This window comes from Mesocricetus auratus, unplaced genomic scaffold, assembly GCF_017639785.1.
Source record: "Mesocricetus auratus isolate SY011 unplaced genomic scaffold, BCM_Maur_2.0 Super-Scaffold_4256, whole genome shotgun sequence".
NCBI classification, from domain to species: domain Eukaryota; kingdom Metazoa; phylum Chordata; class Mammalia; order Rodentia; family Cricetidae; genus Mesocricetus; species Mesocricetus auratus.
Genome location: NW_024429182.1, coordinates 71,428,540 through 71,443,338, shown reverse-complemented (window position 1 = coordinate 71,443,338; position 14,799 = coordinate 71,428,540). Strand labels below are relative to the sequence as shown.

At 47.9% G+C, this 14,799-nt stretch overlaps 1 protein-coding gene across 4 annotated transcripts; it reads left to right on the top strand.

Moving 5' to 3' along the window:
* Positions 1–5,912: 5,912 nt before the first annotated feature.
* On the top strand, positions 5,913–10,516 carry Bckdk (branched chain keto acid dehydrogenase kinase). Of its 4 annotated transcripts, none has more exons than XM_005064332.4 (12): positions 5,913–6,047; positions 6,619–6,982; positions 7,099–7,167; positions 7,243–7,353; positions 7,632–7,679; positions 7,755–7,874; positions 7,955–8,053; positions 8,195–8,268; positions 9,153–9,281; positions 9,361–9,450; positions 9,842–10,000; positions 10,087–10,516. In XM_005064332.4, the coding sequence occupies exons 2-12, from the start codon at positions 6,788–6,790 to the stop codon at positions 10,229–10,231; spliced, it is 1,239 nt and encodes a 412-aa protein (XP_005064389.1). In that variant the 5' UTR covers positions 5,913–6,047; positions 6,619–6,787; the 3' UTR covers positions 10,232–10,516. The 4 variants fall into 4 exon arrangements, with proteins under 4 accessions (XP_005064389.1, XP_012966356.1, XP_040609564.1 ...); XM_013110902.3 differs by having other exon boundaries at positions 5,964–6,099; XM_013110935.3 differs by lacking the exon at positions 5,913–6,047 and adding an exon at positions 6,280–6,471.
* The last annotated feature ends 4,283 nt before the right edge of the window (positions 10,517–14,799 follow it).

The following is a 14,799-nucleotide window of genomic DNA, read 5'->3' as shown; positions in this document are numbered from 1 at the left end:
CCAATTTCCAGCAACCACATGGTGGCTCACAACCATCTACAATTCAAACTAGTACTCTCTTCTGGCCTGTAGGCAGAACACAGTATCTGTGATAAATAAATAAATCTTTAAGTAAGGCAGAGATACTACCCTGGATACTGTGTGTCCAATAACAAAAAGGAAGAGCACAGGAAAGAGTCAGAGGGAAGTGGCCACAGAAGGGACAGAGGGGGTCCTAAGCTAATAATGAATGTTAGTAGCTTTGAAAAACAGGGACTGGCAAGGAAACAGAAATAGCTTATCCTTCCTAGAGTTTCTAGAACAGTGTCTCCATACAGCCCTGGGTGACAAAAACTCTTCACAATACTCCTGCCTCAGCTTCTTGAGTGCGGGGTTACAGACATGTGTCATCACATCTGGCCAGAATTAACTAACTAATCGGTTAATCCTGTGCTGTGGGGAGCCAAGAAAGCCTTGAATGAGTGTGTAAGGACTTAATGAAATCCTGTGTGAGTGTGTATTGTTGGCATGCTCATGGCCATCTCAAGGACCAAAGCCCCAGACCCACTGGAATTTGGCGAAGCTTCCTCAGTGCTGGGTGAGGCTCAGAGAGGCGGTACAGTCTTCCTCTGGTCCAAGTGGACACGCTGAGAGTATGTGCAAGTCTGAGTGTTTGAGAACAATTGACCAACGTGGGCAAAAGCTGGCAACTGCAGCTTCCACCTACCAGCTGTTACAGCCTGAGACTGCCCACCTCCAGACACCTCCTACTGAGACTCGCTGAGGTTTGAGGTTTTGTAAAGAAGGTGCACTTCATCACAGCAAATCCAGCACATCATGAGTCTGTGTGTCTATTTCTTCATTCCCTTACTGCCCCAGTCAGGTTTCTGGGGCCAAGCCATAGAGTACTCAGTGATGTGGTATTGTGCAAACCACTCTCAATCCTTTGACTCAATTTTCTAGCCTTCAGTTGTCTAGTACTAGGATCACAGAGCTGGATCACCAGACTCAAAAAGCTATTGATATTTTTATTTTGGTCTAGTAACACCTCTACCAGACATCGGAAGTAAAGAACAATTAGAAATATTTACCTAGATGGGTTTGCTCAACAGATTAAGGTTTACCTGCTGCACAAACTCGACGACCTGAGTTTAATCCCCAGAGCCCATGTGAAGATGGTGTGGGGTCACAATAAACCTTGAAGAAAGCCAGGCGTTGGTGGTGCACGCCATTAATCCCAGCACTTGGGAGGCAGAGGCAGGTGGATCTCTGTGAGTTTGAGGCCAGCCTGGTCTACCGAGAGAGTTCCAGGACAGGCTCCAAAACAATACAGAGAAACCCTGTCTTGAAAAACAAAAAAAACCTTGAACAAACTCTGCAAGACTCCTACCAGTGAACTAAGCTTGCTAAAAATCCCGTGCCACTGACACAGCAGCCCCTTCTCCCTCACCAGCATTGCCTAACTCAGTCACCCACTATCACCTGAATCCCGATAGCCGGGGCCAAGCAGTTTCTAGAGATAAAGGGCTTTGTGTGAACAAGCAGCTCCAGGATAGAGAGACTGCAAACTTTGCACAAAGCCCCTGAAGTCTCTTTGTCTTCCGCATTCTCAAGCTTTTCACCTGCCCCCATTAAGGGTCCCAACTGACCTCCTCCTTTTGCACACCTCCTTTCCTGTGGGAGAGCGACTCTTCTTTGATATTTGAAATAAACAGTTCTGTATGTTGTGGTCCAACGCTGGTCTCTTTTTCCCTTCTGTCTCTTTACTCTTCACCCCAAAATGTAACAGGTAGAACGACAGAACTGACTCCACAAAATTGTCCTCTGACCTACACATGCATGCACACACATGTATTCACACATACATATTACACGTTAAAAGAAAAAGAAAATTAATTTGTGATGTTGCAAACTACCAAACCTGTGGTAATTTGTTGTAACAGCTCGAGGAAATGGATATAGACAAATAGGATTTAGACCTGTTTCTCAACTCTTGTTATCTACTGCTGACTTCCCCTAGGTTAGAAAGAGTAATATAAGTAGGAGAAAGAAGCCACAGCTGAGCATGATGGTACAGCCTATAATCCCAGGACTTGGGAAACAGAGCCAGGAGGATCAAATTTGAGTCTAACCTGGTCTACAGAGTAAGCTTCAGGTTAGCTAGAGCTATTTACTGAGACCCTGTCTCTAGAAGCAAGACAACAATAAAAAGATGGGAGCCACAGTTACTGTATTTCTCAGCCTCCTGTGTCGCCCCTTCTCTGTCTCACCCAGTTGGGCCAGTTCTGCCCTATTCAGCATAGGAAGAGGTTTCACAACAGTTTGGGTTGAGGACCTATCAATAACCAGTAAATAACCACAAATAGCGATAGCAATTAAACAATAATAAGTTAATACAGTAAGAAGTCATTCTGGCCGGGCGTTGGTGGCACACACCTTTAATCCCAGCACTCGGGAGGCAGAGGCAGGTGGATCTCTGTGAGTTCGAGGCCAGCCTGGTCTATAAGAGCTAGGTCTAGGACAGCCTCCAAAGTCACAGAGAAACCCTGTCTCGAAAAACCAAAAAAAAAAAAAAAAAAAAAAAAAGAAGTCATTCTGGGCCAGGTGGTGGTGGCGGACACCTTTAATCCCAGCACTCAGGAAATAGAAGCAGGTGGATCTTTGTGAGTGTGAGGCCAACCGGGTCTACAAAGTGAGTTCCAGGACAACCAGGGCTGTTACACAAAGAAACTCTGCCTCAAAGAAAAAAGAAGTCATGTTGGTGGCACGCATCTGTAATCCCAGTACTTGGAGGACTGAAGCAGGAGGATTGTAAGCTTGGGGCCAGCATAAATACTGAGTTATATAGTATGATCCTGTCTGAACAAGATTATATGTATGCATATATATGTACACTTACACACATATACATATATGTTGTGGAATAGAATATTTGTTTATGTTGTTGTTTTACCTTGCCTGCCTAAGGCACCTGATTGGTCTAATAATAAGCTGAACAGCAAGTAGCTAGGCAGAGGAGGGATGGGTGGGGCTGGTGGGCAGAGAGAAAAGAGGAGCCAGACAGCCAGGGGCCAGACAGACACAGAAAGAAGGAAAGCAGGATGGACAGTACTTAGATAAGCCTCAGGACAGCACATAGATTAATAGAATGGGTTAATTTAAGCAAAAAAAAAAAAGCTACCGAGAAACAAGCCTAAAGCTAAGGCCAAGTGTTCATAATTAACAATAAATAACCCTCCATGTCATGATTTGGAGGCTCGAAGTCCAAGAAAGACTGCTATGTATGTATGTGCATATGCATGTATATGTATGTATGTGTAGTTTTTAAATATATTGTATGTGTACAAATATACTATTCATACCATGGTGCATGCATGAAGGCACATGAAGATCACAGATCAATTTGCAGGAGTCTGTTCTTTTCTTCTGCCATATGGGGTAGAGACCATGGCAAGGCTCTGGGTTCAATCCACCAGCACCTCAAAGAGAAAACAAAAACATTTAAAGGGGGAGGTTTGGGGCTGTAGCTATGCTAGTGTTTGTCTAGCAAGCAGAGGGCCCTAGGTTTAAAATTAGATTAGGGGTGTGGAATAAAACAAGGCCCACACACATATTTTTGTTGTTTTGACTTTATGTTTATGGGTATTTTGTCTGCATGTATATCCATCTATGCACTGTGTGTATACAGTACCCTCGGAGATGAAAAAAGGGTGTCAGATCCCCTGTAACTGAAGTTATAGGTGGTTGTTAATTGCCATGTGGGTGCTGGGATTCCAATCAGGGTGTCCTAATTGCTGAGTCTCCTCTCCAGCCCTGTCAAACAAGTATTTTACATGCTGTCTTCTTATATTGTTGAAAATAGGGAACTAGCAATTAATAAATTTGGGGACTGGAGGTGGAGATCAACGGTAGAACTCTTGCCTAGTATGTATGAGATCCTGGGTTTGATTCTCTATACTCCCCACATGCACAAAGGCACGAATGTGTCATATATAGCCTTCAGTTTATGGATACATGTAATCTCCACTGTGTCTGTGTGCTATTGGTGAGAAAAGACAAGAAATGGGTGATAGCCAGGCATGGTGGCACACACCTTTAATCCTAGCACTTGGGAGGTAGAGGCAGGTGGATCTCAGTAGTTCGAGGTCAGTTTGGTCTACAGAGTGAGTTCCAGAACAGCCAGGGTTACACAGAGAAACTGTCTCGAAAAACTAAAACTAAAACAAAACCAAAGAAATTGACGATAATGGTACAGACAAGAAAAAGCAGAGTGAGGGAGGTGTAAGCAACTGCAATTTTAATTAGGATGGACAGTGTGAGCTTCACCCAAATTGAGTAAAACCTGGGAGGAGATGGGAAACACATTATGTGGATATCTAGGGCAACTGTGTTCCATGCAGAGAGGATAGCCAGTGAGAGGGGGAATGAGCCTAGTATGTTTGGTGAACCATCAAGAGGCCACCAGTGTGACTGGCGTAGAATGAACGCAACATGGTGAGGACAGAGAAGAGAGGGAGACGAATCTTCTAATCTGTCTGCGTTCCAGTTCTTGCATCTGTAATAGGAAGATGATAACAGTACCCATCTTATAGAGTAGCTACAAAGATAAGGACATGTGTGCCCAGCCTAGGTAGCTGGCAGCTGCAGCCTGTTCTGACCAAGCCTTAGTCTAGAGCCAGGTTAAATGAGGTGAAGTGGTTGCCAGACATCTCCGCCTACTGGCTGCAGCTGTTGCCGCCTGGGGTGTCTCCCATCCACGCTGCAGCCACGTGAGCCTCGAGTCCTAGAGCCCAAGAAGCACTCAGAGTCCTTTGCTTGCGATGAAGGCTGTCACCCTTCTTTCTGACTTCTTCCATGTGCTAAAGTTATGCTTGTTTGCCAGAGCCGAATGCCCTCCTGGTTTTGCACCAGGATGTTGCCAGGAAGTTGTAAAAAAAAAAGGGGGGGGTAAGGATCGGAGTGGGGGAGGAGTCAAGCAAGAGACCCAAAGATTTGTAATTGTCTTCTCCGTTCTTTTTGTCATCTGGTCCATTTTCCTGTCACCACAGCCAGAGGGTTCTAAACAGGAGCAGATAATTAAAACCTTAGTGAGCCCACGAGTGGTGACACCGGTAAACTGAGGCTGAGGTGAGGCAGGAGGACAGAGTTCTGGGCCAGTCTGTTTATAATAGTGAGTGTTCTGAAATTGGCTTCAGGAAAAACAAAATCATTTGGTGGTTCCTAACTCCCCAGCACCCAGGCTTGACTGACAGTCAAAAGCTATTGGCCACTCCGTGAATCCCCTCTCTCCCGGATTCCATATGGCTCCAGCCATACCCTCAGGTCATTCAGGCTGTTCCTTATCCGGTCCCCGTTTCCTCGCCTGGCCATGTTTCTCACACCCTGTTTTCTTCCTCAGAGTAGAGGCTATTTATTTTATACACTCTCTACCTCCCTCGTGGGACAGAAACGTCACCTAGTCATGTTAACTTGCAGGCAGGTAGAAATAGTAACGATCGTGCTGATTCCACACCTAGCACTGTTCTAGGAAGCTTGGATATATAAATTCATATAATCTACAGTTATATGTATATGAATTTATAGGTATATGATGACATTCGTCAACTCCATAATTAGAGCCCTGAGACATTAGCTAACTTTCCTCGGGTGTTAAGGGAGCTGAGTTGGAGTTTGAACCAGGCAGACCATGAATTAGTTAGGAGCTTGAAGGATGGGACCTTAAAGAAACATGTCGGATCCATTCTGAAGACATCTAAGGGTTTTTCCTTCACTTTGCTCCCAGGGAACTCATTTTGTAGAACAAAAAGTAGAATCGATGACCGGCCACTGGTAATTCGGGACCACCAGAGGGAGCCAAATTACTTATCTGAAGGGGTGGGGGCTAGCAATATGAGCAGGAGCCCATGCGAGTGAGTCCTCGTGGTCAAACTACAACTCCCAGGAGGCACTGGGCCCACACAACCCGCGCGATGTTACATCGGAGGAGGGCACAGGCGGGCTCGGCTAGCCGGGCGGGTCGACTGCTTCGGCGGTTCCGCTCGGACCCGGGCCCAGGGTCTGGCCTCGCGGTAAGTGGAGGAACTCACGCAGAACCCCTCCGGCGAACGCTCGGCAGCACAGGTCCTCTGCCTCCACCTCTGCACGTGAATGCGCATGGGCGGGGGCTGGCATCTACCATATGGGGGGACCCTGGCCGGACTAAGTGACCCAGCGGAGGGGGAGCTCCGATGGGGAACCCTGAGACCGCAATTTTGCCGCATGCATCCTGCTCTTCCGTACGCTATGCTTGTCGCACGGACGCAAGCCATTCTTCAAGGGCTCGGGTCCCATAATGCTGATTAAAGGTCAGATCCATCCCCTGAATGAGGTTGTCCAGAACCTGAGAGAGCTGGGGTGAGATTTTATGGCTAGAATGGACTGGAGATTACTCCACCCGCCTCCCCGAGCGCGCACACACGCCGTCAGGTTGAGTTTCACATAGTAGGACCCCCGGTGAGTGTTGCCTGAGTGTCTGGGGAGTTGGTGGTTGTTAGGGCTGGGCAAGTATGTCCAGGTCTGAGGATTCTGGTGTGCACTTGGAGAAATAGTGCAGACCATCTGGATTCGGATCTTTACAACCGTCTTCTGCCACTCCAATAGATGGAAGCTGTTGTGCCAGCGCTGAGCGTGTCAGCATCCTCGAGGGACCCACATCCCTGAAATCCGAGGAAAGCCCTGCCCACTCACTCTCTGCTCCTCTTTGGGGTCACCCCTGCCTGTCGGACCTCAGTCCTACAGTGGCAGCCTAGTTCAACAAAGAAACAAGACAATGATACTCACTTTTGTGCTGGGCAGCGGCCCTCGGAGCGGGCCTTCACTCCGGCCCCTCTTGGGGTCCTCATTGTCACTCCGGGTTCGCTCAACATCAGCCACCGATACACACCATGTAGAGCTGGCCAGGGAACGCTCCAAGACTGTCACCTCCTTTTACAACCAGTCAGCCATTGACGTGGCAGCAGAGAAGGTAGGATGTTTGGGTGATTAGCAGAAGTTGGAATACGTCTTCCGGGACAGGACTGAGCTAATGTGGGGTTGGTGGGGTTTTGAAACCTGGTGCTCAAAGTCCATCTTTCCTTTTAGCCCTCAGTCCGCCTCACTCCCACTATGATGCTTTATTCTGGCCGTTCACAGGATGGCAGCCACCTTCTGGTAAGGCTCTCTCTTTTCCTCTCTGCTCCAGAGATTGCAGCCAGCTGCTTAGGCCCTCCCCTCTTTTTCTTCTAGAAAAGTGGCCGCTACTTGCAGCAAGAGTTACCAGTGAGGATTGCTCACCGCATCAAGGGCTTCCGCAGCCTTCCTTTCATCATCGGTTGCAATCCCACCATACTGCATGTGGTAAGGTAGAGGGGCGTTCGCTCTTTCAGTCTGCACAGTGTCCAAGAGGCAAGTGGTGAAAGATGTCAAGTCCAGACGGGACTAAGTGGGGGAGGCGGGGCTTGCTGAAGGATGTCAAGTCCAGGTGGGACATCAGAGGCCAAGACTACATATAACCAGTGGGGATTGGAAGAGTTTATGGGGCTTGAACCTTACTAATTGAGTTGGGTGGGGGTCCCCATGGGTGACTGTTTTCTATTTAAGTGTCTGTGAATTCCCACCATACTTATTCCATGCAGCACGAGCTATACATCCGGGCCTTCCAGAAGCTGACAGACTTCCCTCCGGTGAGGCTAGGCTGAGTAGGGTGAGGGGCCAAGGTCAGGGTCCGACCACTGTGCTTATGACTCTGTCATCTGCAGATCAAGGACCAGGCAGACGAGGCCCAGTATTGCCAGCTGGTGCGACAGCTGCTGGATGACCACAAGGATGTGGTGACCCTGTTAGCTGAGGGTCTTCGTGAGAGCCGGAAACACATAGAGGTCAGAGGCGATGGAGAATGGGCCTGGATAAGTAGTGTGGTGGAGAAGGGACCCAGGTTTCAGAGGCCGACTCTTTCTAGGATGAAAAGCTGGTCCGGTACTTCTTGGACAAGACTCTGACTTCAAGGCTTGGGATCCGCATGCTGGCTACTCACCACCTGGCACTGCATGAGGACAAGGTGGGCTGAGCCCCAAGACTGACCCGAGATGTTAAATGGGGATGGGCTTTGGGGCAGCTCTAGCATTCCAGAAATTGTGGGCGTTTGGCCGCTGAGGTGGGGAGGGGTTTTGCTAGTCCGAACCTTCTTCTTTCCTGCCAGCCTGATTTTGTTGGCATCATCTGCACTCGTCTGTCACCCAAGAAGATTATTGAGAAGTGGGTGGATTTTGCCAGGTGAGACTAGAATGGTACAAGGGGTCGATGTCTCAGGGGCAGGGAAGGAATCTGTTTGAGTCCTCGTATGGGGAAGGCGTCTGTCTGTGTGACTCCTTGTGTGGTCTAGGGCAAGGTTTTTTGCTTGGCTTTTTAAAAAGTATTTTTATTTAATGTGTATGTGTGTCTGTGTACCACGTGGGTGCTGGGGAACCAAACCCGGGTCCTCTGCAAGAGCAGCCAGTGCTCTTGACCACTGAGCCTTCTCTCCAGCCAGTTTTGTTTAAATTTCTTTTATTGCATTTAATAATGTAATGTGTGTGTGTTTGATTGGATAATTGTGTGCCACAGTTTGGTCAGAAGACAACTTGATGGGAGTCAGTTTTCTCTTCCACTATGCAGGAATCAGGGGATTAAGCTCAGGCAGTCAGGTCTGGCAGCCCGACATAGGTGCTGAGATCTTGAGTCCTCTGCAAGAACAAGTGCTTTTTTTTTTTTTAAAAGATTTATTTATTTATTATGCATAGTGTTCCGCCTGCATGTATGCTGGTACACCAGAAGAGGGTACCAGATCTCATTACAGATGGTTGTGAGCCACCATGTGCTGGGAATTGAACTCAGAACCTCTGGAAGAACAGCCAGTGCTCTTAACCTGAGCCAGCTCTCCAGCCCAAGAACAAGTGCTCTTAACAACCAATGAACCATCTCTCCAGCTCCACTGTTGATGTCTTTAATGGAGGGCTCTTTTGCCTTTGCTTAGGCTGTTTAGTGCAACCTTTGACTTCTATTCGTTTGACACCAGAAGTGCCCTTCAGTGTGATGAGCAGAACCATCTATGAGTTGCCCAGTGCCTCTTGGCAAGAACTACAACTCTTAGGACATCTACTGAACCTTTATATCCACAGACGCCTGTGTGAGCACAAGTATGGCAATGCCCCTCGAGTCCGCATCAATGGACATGTGGCTGCCCGTTTCCCCTTCATTCCCATGCCGCTGGACTATATCCTACCTGAGCTGCTCAAGAATGCCATGAGGTAGGCAGGCTGACTGTACTGGGTGGGGAAGGACAGAAACTAGGATGCCACCATCTACTGGTCTTTCTCTCCTGAATAGAGCCACCATGGAGAGTCACCTAGATACTCCCTACAATGTTCCAGATGTGGTCATCACCATCGCCAATAATGATATTGATCTCATCATCAGGTTTGCTCAAGTAGAATTGGGCTGGGGAGGATGAAGATTCCAGGCACTATTTCTAACTTGCTGTAGGACCTCAAAGCAGACCTGCCCACCTCTGGGACTTGGATCCTGGTAGAAAAGATAATTCATGGATCCTGAGAACTCTCAACCAGGAGCTAGATATTGTGAATTTGGGGCCAGCTGAGGAACCTGGAGTTGGGCAAATGGTGTTTGATGAGAGTAAGAGTAAATGTCAAATAGTCTGAGAAAGTATAAATAGTCTGTGGCCCGGGCAGAGGTGCTAAAGATAAAGCCACATTCTATCCTTAGATGGAACAGGAAGTCAGATTCAGCTTAGGAACCTAGTGAGACCTCATCAGACCTGAGCAAGTCCTTGTTGTCATTACCCTGCCAGGATCTCAGACCGGGGTGGAGGAATTGCTCACAAAGACCTGGATCGGGTCATGGACTACCACTTCACCACAGCTGAGGCCAGCACCCAGGACCCCCGAATCAGCCCCCTCTTCGGCCACCTGGATATGCACAGTGGCAGCCAGACAGGACCTATGCATGGGTGAGGCCCCACCTGCCCAAGATGGGGGGAAGGGTAGACCAGGACACTCACGCTTCTGAAGCCCCTATCCTATCCACTGCCCCCAGCTTTGGCTTCGGGTTGCCCACGTCCAGGGCCTATGCGGAGTATCTCGGTGGCTCCCTGCAGCTGCAGTCCCTGCAGGGCATTGGCACAGATGTCTACCTGCGGCTCCGCCACATTGATGGCCGGGAGGAGAGCTTCAGAATCTGACTGCGGAGTTTGGCCTGCTAGCCTGCCACACTCCTCCTAGGACCCTCTGGGCCTGGTGGGGGGCCACTACGCTGCATACACTGCTGCTTGGGGCTCATGGCCTCAGACAGGTGGACTTCCATGGAGCTGGGCACCACTCCTCCTCACTGGGGCCTCTGCTTCCTACTCCAAGTCTTGGAGGGAGGAAGCAGGAGCCCCTGAGGCCTCCAACACCAGCTCCGCTGTTCTCAGTCTTGAGGATCCTTCTTTGACCTGCTGTTTATTAAAGTTTGCATTTTGAATGCCCTCTTGGGCCCCACATGTTGGGAGGGCAGATGAGCTTTTGTTTCTGCTCCCTTTGGGTTCCCTGGGCCTTGGGAGTTAACCTGGTCACGTCCCAGCCTCTAGCCAGCCTGGCAGGAGGAGGACTGGCCCTGAGGTTCTTGCCTATTTAACTTGGCAGAAGTGGGGGTGACTTTGGCAGCTTCTGCTCATTGAACAAATCTTTCTGGGCCCCAGACGATATTAAAAGTCCAAATGGAACTCTCCCCTTCCTGGCAGTCACGGAGTTTAGAGGTGAAGGTCACTAGACTGGGCAGCCTTTTAAGCCACCTGATTCTTGAGGTTAAAAATATTGCCTGCCAACCATGGCCGCTATGGCTGCAAAAAGAAACACCAAAGGTTATGCAGAGACCACCTCAGACAAACAAAGAAGTCCTCTTAGGGAAGACTAAGGACATGGGTTAAAAGCACACGATCAGAACTGTGTAGAACAGAACTTCAGATGGGATTTCAACTGAACGTGCCTCTCCCCCTTGTTTAGGACCTACAGGCTTGCCTGGTGGGACTGGATAGAAGAATCAGGTCTTTTTGTTTGTTTGCTGGGTTTTGTTTTGAATCAGGGTATCGTATAGTCCAGGCTGGCTTTACACTTGAACTTCGCCATGGAAATACAGTCATCCAGTACCATACCTATTTTTATGCTTTGCTAGGGACAGAGCCCAGAGCTTCTTGCTTGCTAGACAAACACTCTCCCAAGTGAGTTACATCCCCAGATTTTTCTTCTTTTGAGACTACTCTGTAGCCTTAGCTGGCTTGAAACTTGATTTATAGACCAGGCTGGCCTTGAACCTGCTGCAGTCTCTCTTCTGCCTCTGCCACCTGAAGTGGCAGTTGTCTTCCTGAAGCTGGTTGTAGGTCAATATCTCCTGCCTCTCCTGGAAAGAACTGTTGGATTGAGGGGAAACAGCAAATTGTATCTGGGGACCAAATGACAGGTTGTAGGAAACTATAACAATGTCTTGCTGCACTGAAAATCCTGCTGGCTGCCAGAGGGGTAGGCAGCAGCCAGTGTGCAGTGCTTGGAGCATGGGCCTTATCCTGACACAGTTGGAGTCCATGGATGGGTTTTAAGATAGGAAATGATGGTTCAGGTTGGATTTTTTTTTTAATTTTTAAAAGATTTATTTATTTCATTATATATACAGTGTTCTGTCTGCATGTTTGCCTGCAGACCAGAAGAGGGCATCAATCTCATTATAGGTGGCTTTGAGCCACCACGTGGTTGCTGGGAATTCTACTCAAGACTTCTGGAAGAGCAGCCAGTGCTCTTAACCTCTGAGCCATCTCTCCAGCCCCCAGGTTGGATTCTTTAGGAACTGATCTTGAGGAAGATTTATGTACAGATAATTTGCTAAAGTGGTTCCAGGGTTGGTACTGTAATGTCCTTGGTCCCATTGTATGTGGGGGGTGGAGGGTGTACTTCCATCAGTGAGTAGGGAAAGCACAAAAGGAAACAGGAGAGGTCAAGCAAGTGATCTTAATAAAAACTCTAGAGCTAGTACACTCTTCCTCAGAAGTAGACATGAGAAAGTTAAGCTCCATGGTAATTGATTTCCCTCACTTTGACAATCCCTGTTTTGGGATGTGGAGGTAGGAAAGTATTTAAATTCCTAGACTGAAAACTCTTAGCCTGAGGTGGTGACCCATGCCTTTAACCCCAGCACTCAATCCCAGCAGTCAGATCTCTGTAGTTTGAGGCCAGCCTGGTCTACAAAGTGAGTTCCAGGACAGCCAGGTCTGTTACACAAAACAAAACAAATCAAATGTGATATCCACCTGAGATCCTGGCCCTTGGGGGTACTTAAACACAGGAGGAACATGAGTTCGAGGCCAGTCTGGACTGCTTGCAAAACCCTGCCTCACCAAATCCCTTAGGCAGTTGTCAAAGAAGAGTCTCATGTTCGGGTCTTTGAAGGTGCGTAGCTGTGATACATACTAAAAGGACCTGGTGAGATGGCTCAGTGGGTAAAAGCACTGGCCACTGAGTCATGCCCTTGGAACTCAAGACAGAAGACAAACTGAATCCTGAAAAATCCTGTGACCTACATGCATGTGTGCCCATACTCACACACAATAATAACAGGGTGGTCTGGGTGCAGTCCCCACACAGTTCTAGAAGGATAGTTGGATTTGCATGTTAGAATCATGGTTGGCATGAAGCCAGCACAGAGGTATGTGTGCTCACATCTGATCAATGGATTTACTATGCCTAGGCTAATCCTTACTCAGGAAAGCCATCATCTGTAAATGAAGATGTCAGGCGAAGATGAAGTGAGGTAACAGAAGCCTGAGCAAATGCAATTACAATCCTGAAAAGGGTTGGGTAGTTTGGTTTTTTTACTCTTTGGGGGCCTGCCACCCAGCTCCCAAATAAATGCAGGGAGACTTATGAATTCCTGGCCTTGGCTTGTTTCTAGCCAGCTATTCTAATTAAATTATCCCATTTCTACTTTTGCCTCTGAGCGTTCTACCTTTCTTTACTCTCTATATAGTTCTTTCCTTATTGGTGGCTGGCCCCTGGGTTCTCTCCTTTTTTGATCCTCTCTTCCCTAGATTTCTCCTTGCCAGCCCTGCCTATCCTTCCTCCTGCTTAGCTATTGGCCGTTCAGCTCTTTCTTAGACCAACCAAGTGTTTTAGGTGGGCAAAGCAACACTGCTTCAGAGTTAAATACAACATAACTCACAGATGCACACCCATTCCTAATCACTACATATTTCTCAGGTCTGCAAAGCTCAGAAAGTAAGTTCTTATATAACAAACCGTTATTCTTTTCATCTACTAGTTTGCCAATGGCACCGTCCCTAAAATATTATGCATTGGGCAGGCTATTATAATTGTTAGGTACCCCAACACAGTAATGAAGGAAAACATACCTTACCTGATCATTGGGGGGGGGGTGAAGCGACAAAGCAAATTAGATGTGTGTCGCTCCACTTTATCTACCAAATAAGAAGTTTAGCTTGAATTTTGTTATACGGTTTATATAATTTTATGACTTGACCATATGTACATATTGTTTAATCTTTATGGAATCTCAGTGAATTTGGTACACTGATTCTTCAGCCACACCCAAAAAGCTCTTTATTGCATCTCTGCTCAGCCTCCCCCACAGACCTTTAAGAGGTGCCATTCTGGTTGGAGATGTAGTTCACTGGTAGTGTCTGCCTAGCATTGATGAAGCCTTAGGTAAATCCCTAGTAGTGCATGAACTGCTGGGTAGCACACATCCTAACCTCGACATTTGGGAGGTGATGAGAGCTCAAGATTACCTCTGGCAACATTACAGGTTTGAGCCCTGTCCGGACACAAGTGAGCCAGGTAGTGGCTCACACCTTTAATCCCAGCGGGCAGAGGCAGACAGAGCTCTGAGTTGGAGGCTAGCCTGGTCTACAGAGCTAGTTCCAGGACAGTTAGGGCTTTTTCACAGAGAAACCCTGTCCCCCAAAAAACCAAACCAAAACAAAACTTTATTGTGAAGGTACTTATTTGACACACCTGTTCTTTCCCTGTCTCAACTGTTTTTTGTTTTTTTTGTTTGTTTGTTTGTTTGTTTTGTTTTGTTTTTCGAGACAGGGTTTCTCTGTATTGTTTTGGAGGCTGTCCTGGAACTCGCTCGGTAGACCAGGCTGGTCTCGAACTCACAGTGATCCGCCTGCCTCTGCCTCCCGAGTGCTGGGATTAAAAGCGTGCGCCACCAACGCCCAGCCTGTCTCAACTGTTTTAACTCCCACCCTGAACAAGAACGGCAAGATGGGGTGGGTAGCATGCATGAAGCCCTGGGTTTCAGACTCCCGAAGCTCATATAATGGAACACAACTGTAACCCCCAGATAATTGCCACTAATTCAATGAGTTTGAGGCCAGACGGTGAAAGAGCCTTTTTCAAAAAAAAAAAAAAAGGGGGGGGGGAGGGAGGTGGTGCTAGCCTTTAATCCCAGCTCTTGGGAACCTAAGGTGAGAGGAGCTAGGTCAGCAAGTATGACACACATGGGACTGTGTATCAAAACAACAAAGCCAGGCGGTGGTGGTGCACACCTTTAATCCCAGCAGAGGCAGGTGGATCTCAATGAGTTCCAGGCCAGCTTGTTCTACAGAGTGAGTTCCTGGACTGCCAGGGCTACACAGAGAAACGCTGTCTCAAAAACTAAACAGAAACGCCGAGCGTGGTGGCGCTCGTCTTTAAATCTTAGCCCCCGACGAGACAGGTGGATCTCTTGTGAGTTCAAGGCCGGCCTGGTCTACACTGC

What these genes read in the sequence shown, in the direction of transcription:
- Bckdk (XM_005064332.4), top strand. Translation starts at nt 6,788, where the DNA reads ATGATACTCACTTTTGTGCTGGGCAGCGGCCCTCGGAGCGGGCCTTCA. An exon ending in AGGATGGCAGCCACCTTCTG is followed by an intron (nt 7,168 to 7,242) that starts GTAAGGCTCTCT and finishes TTTTTCTTCTAG; the next exon opens with AAAAGTGGCCGCTACTTGCA. An exon ending in AGAGCCGGAAACACATAGAG is followed by an intron (nt 7,875 to 7,954) that starts GTCAGAGGCGAT and finishes GACTCTTTCTAG; the next exon opens with GATGAAAAGCTGGTCCGGTA.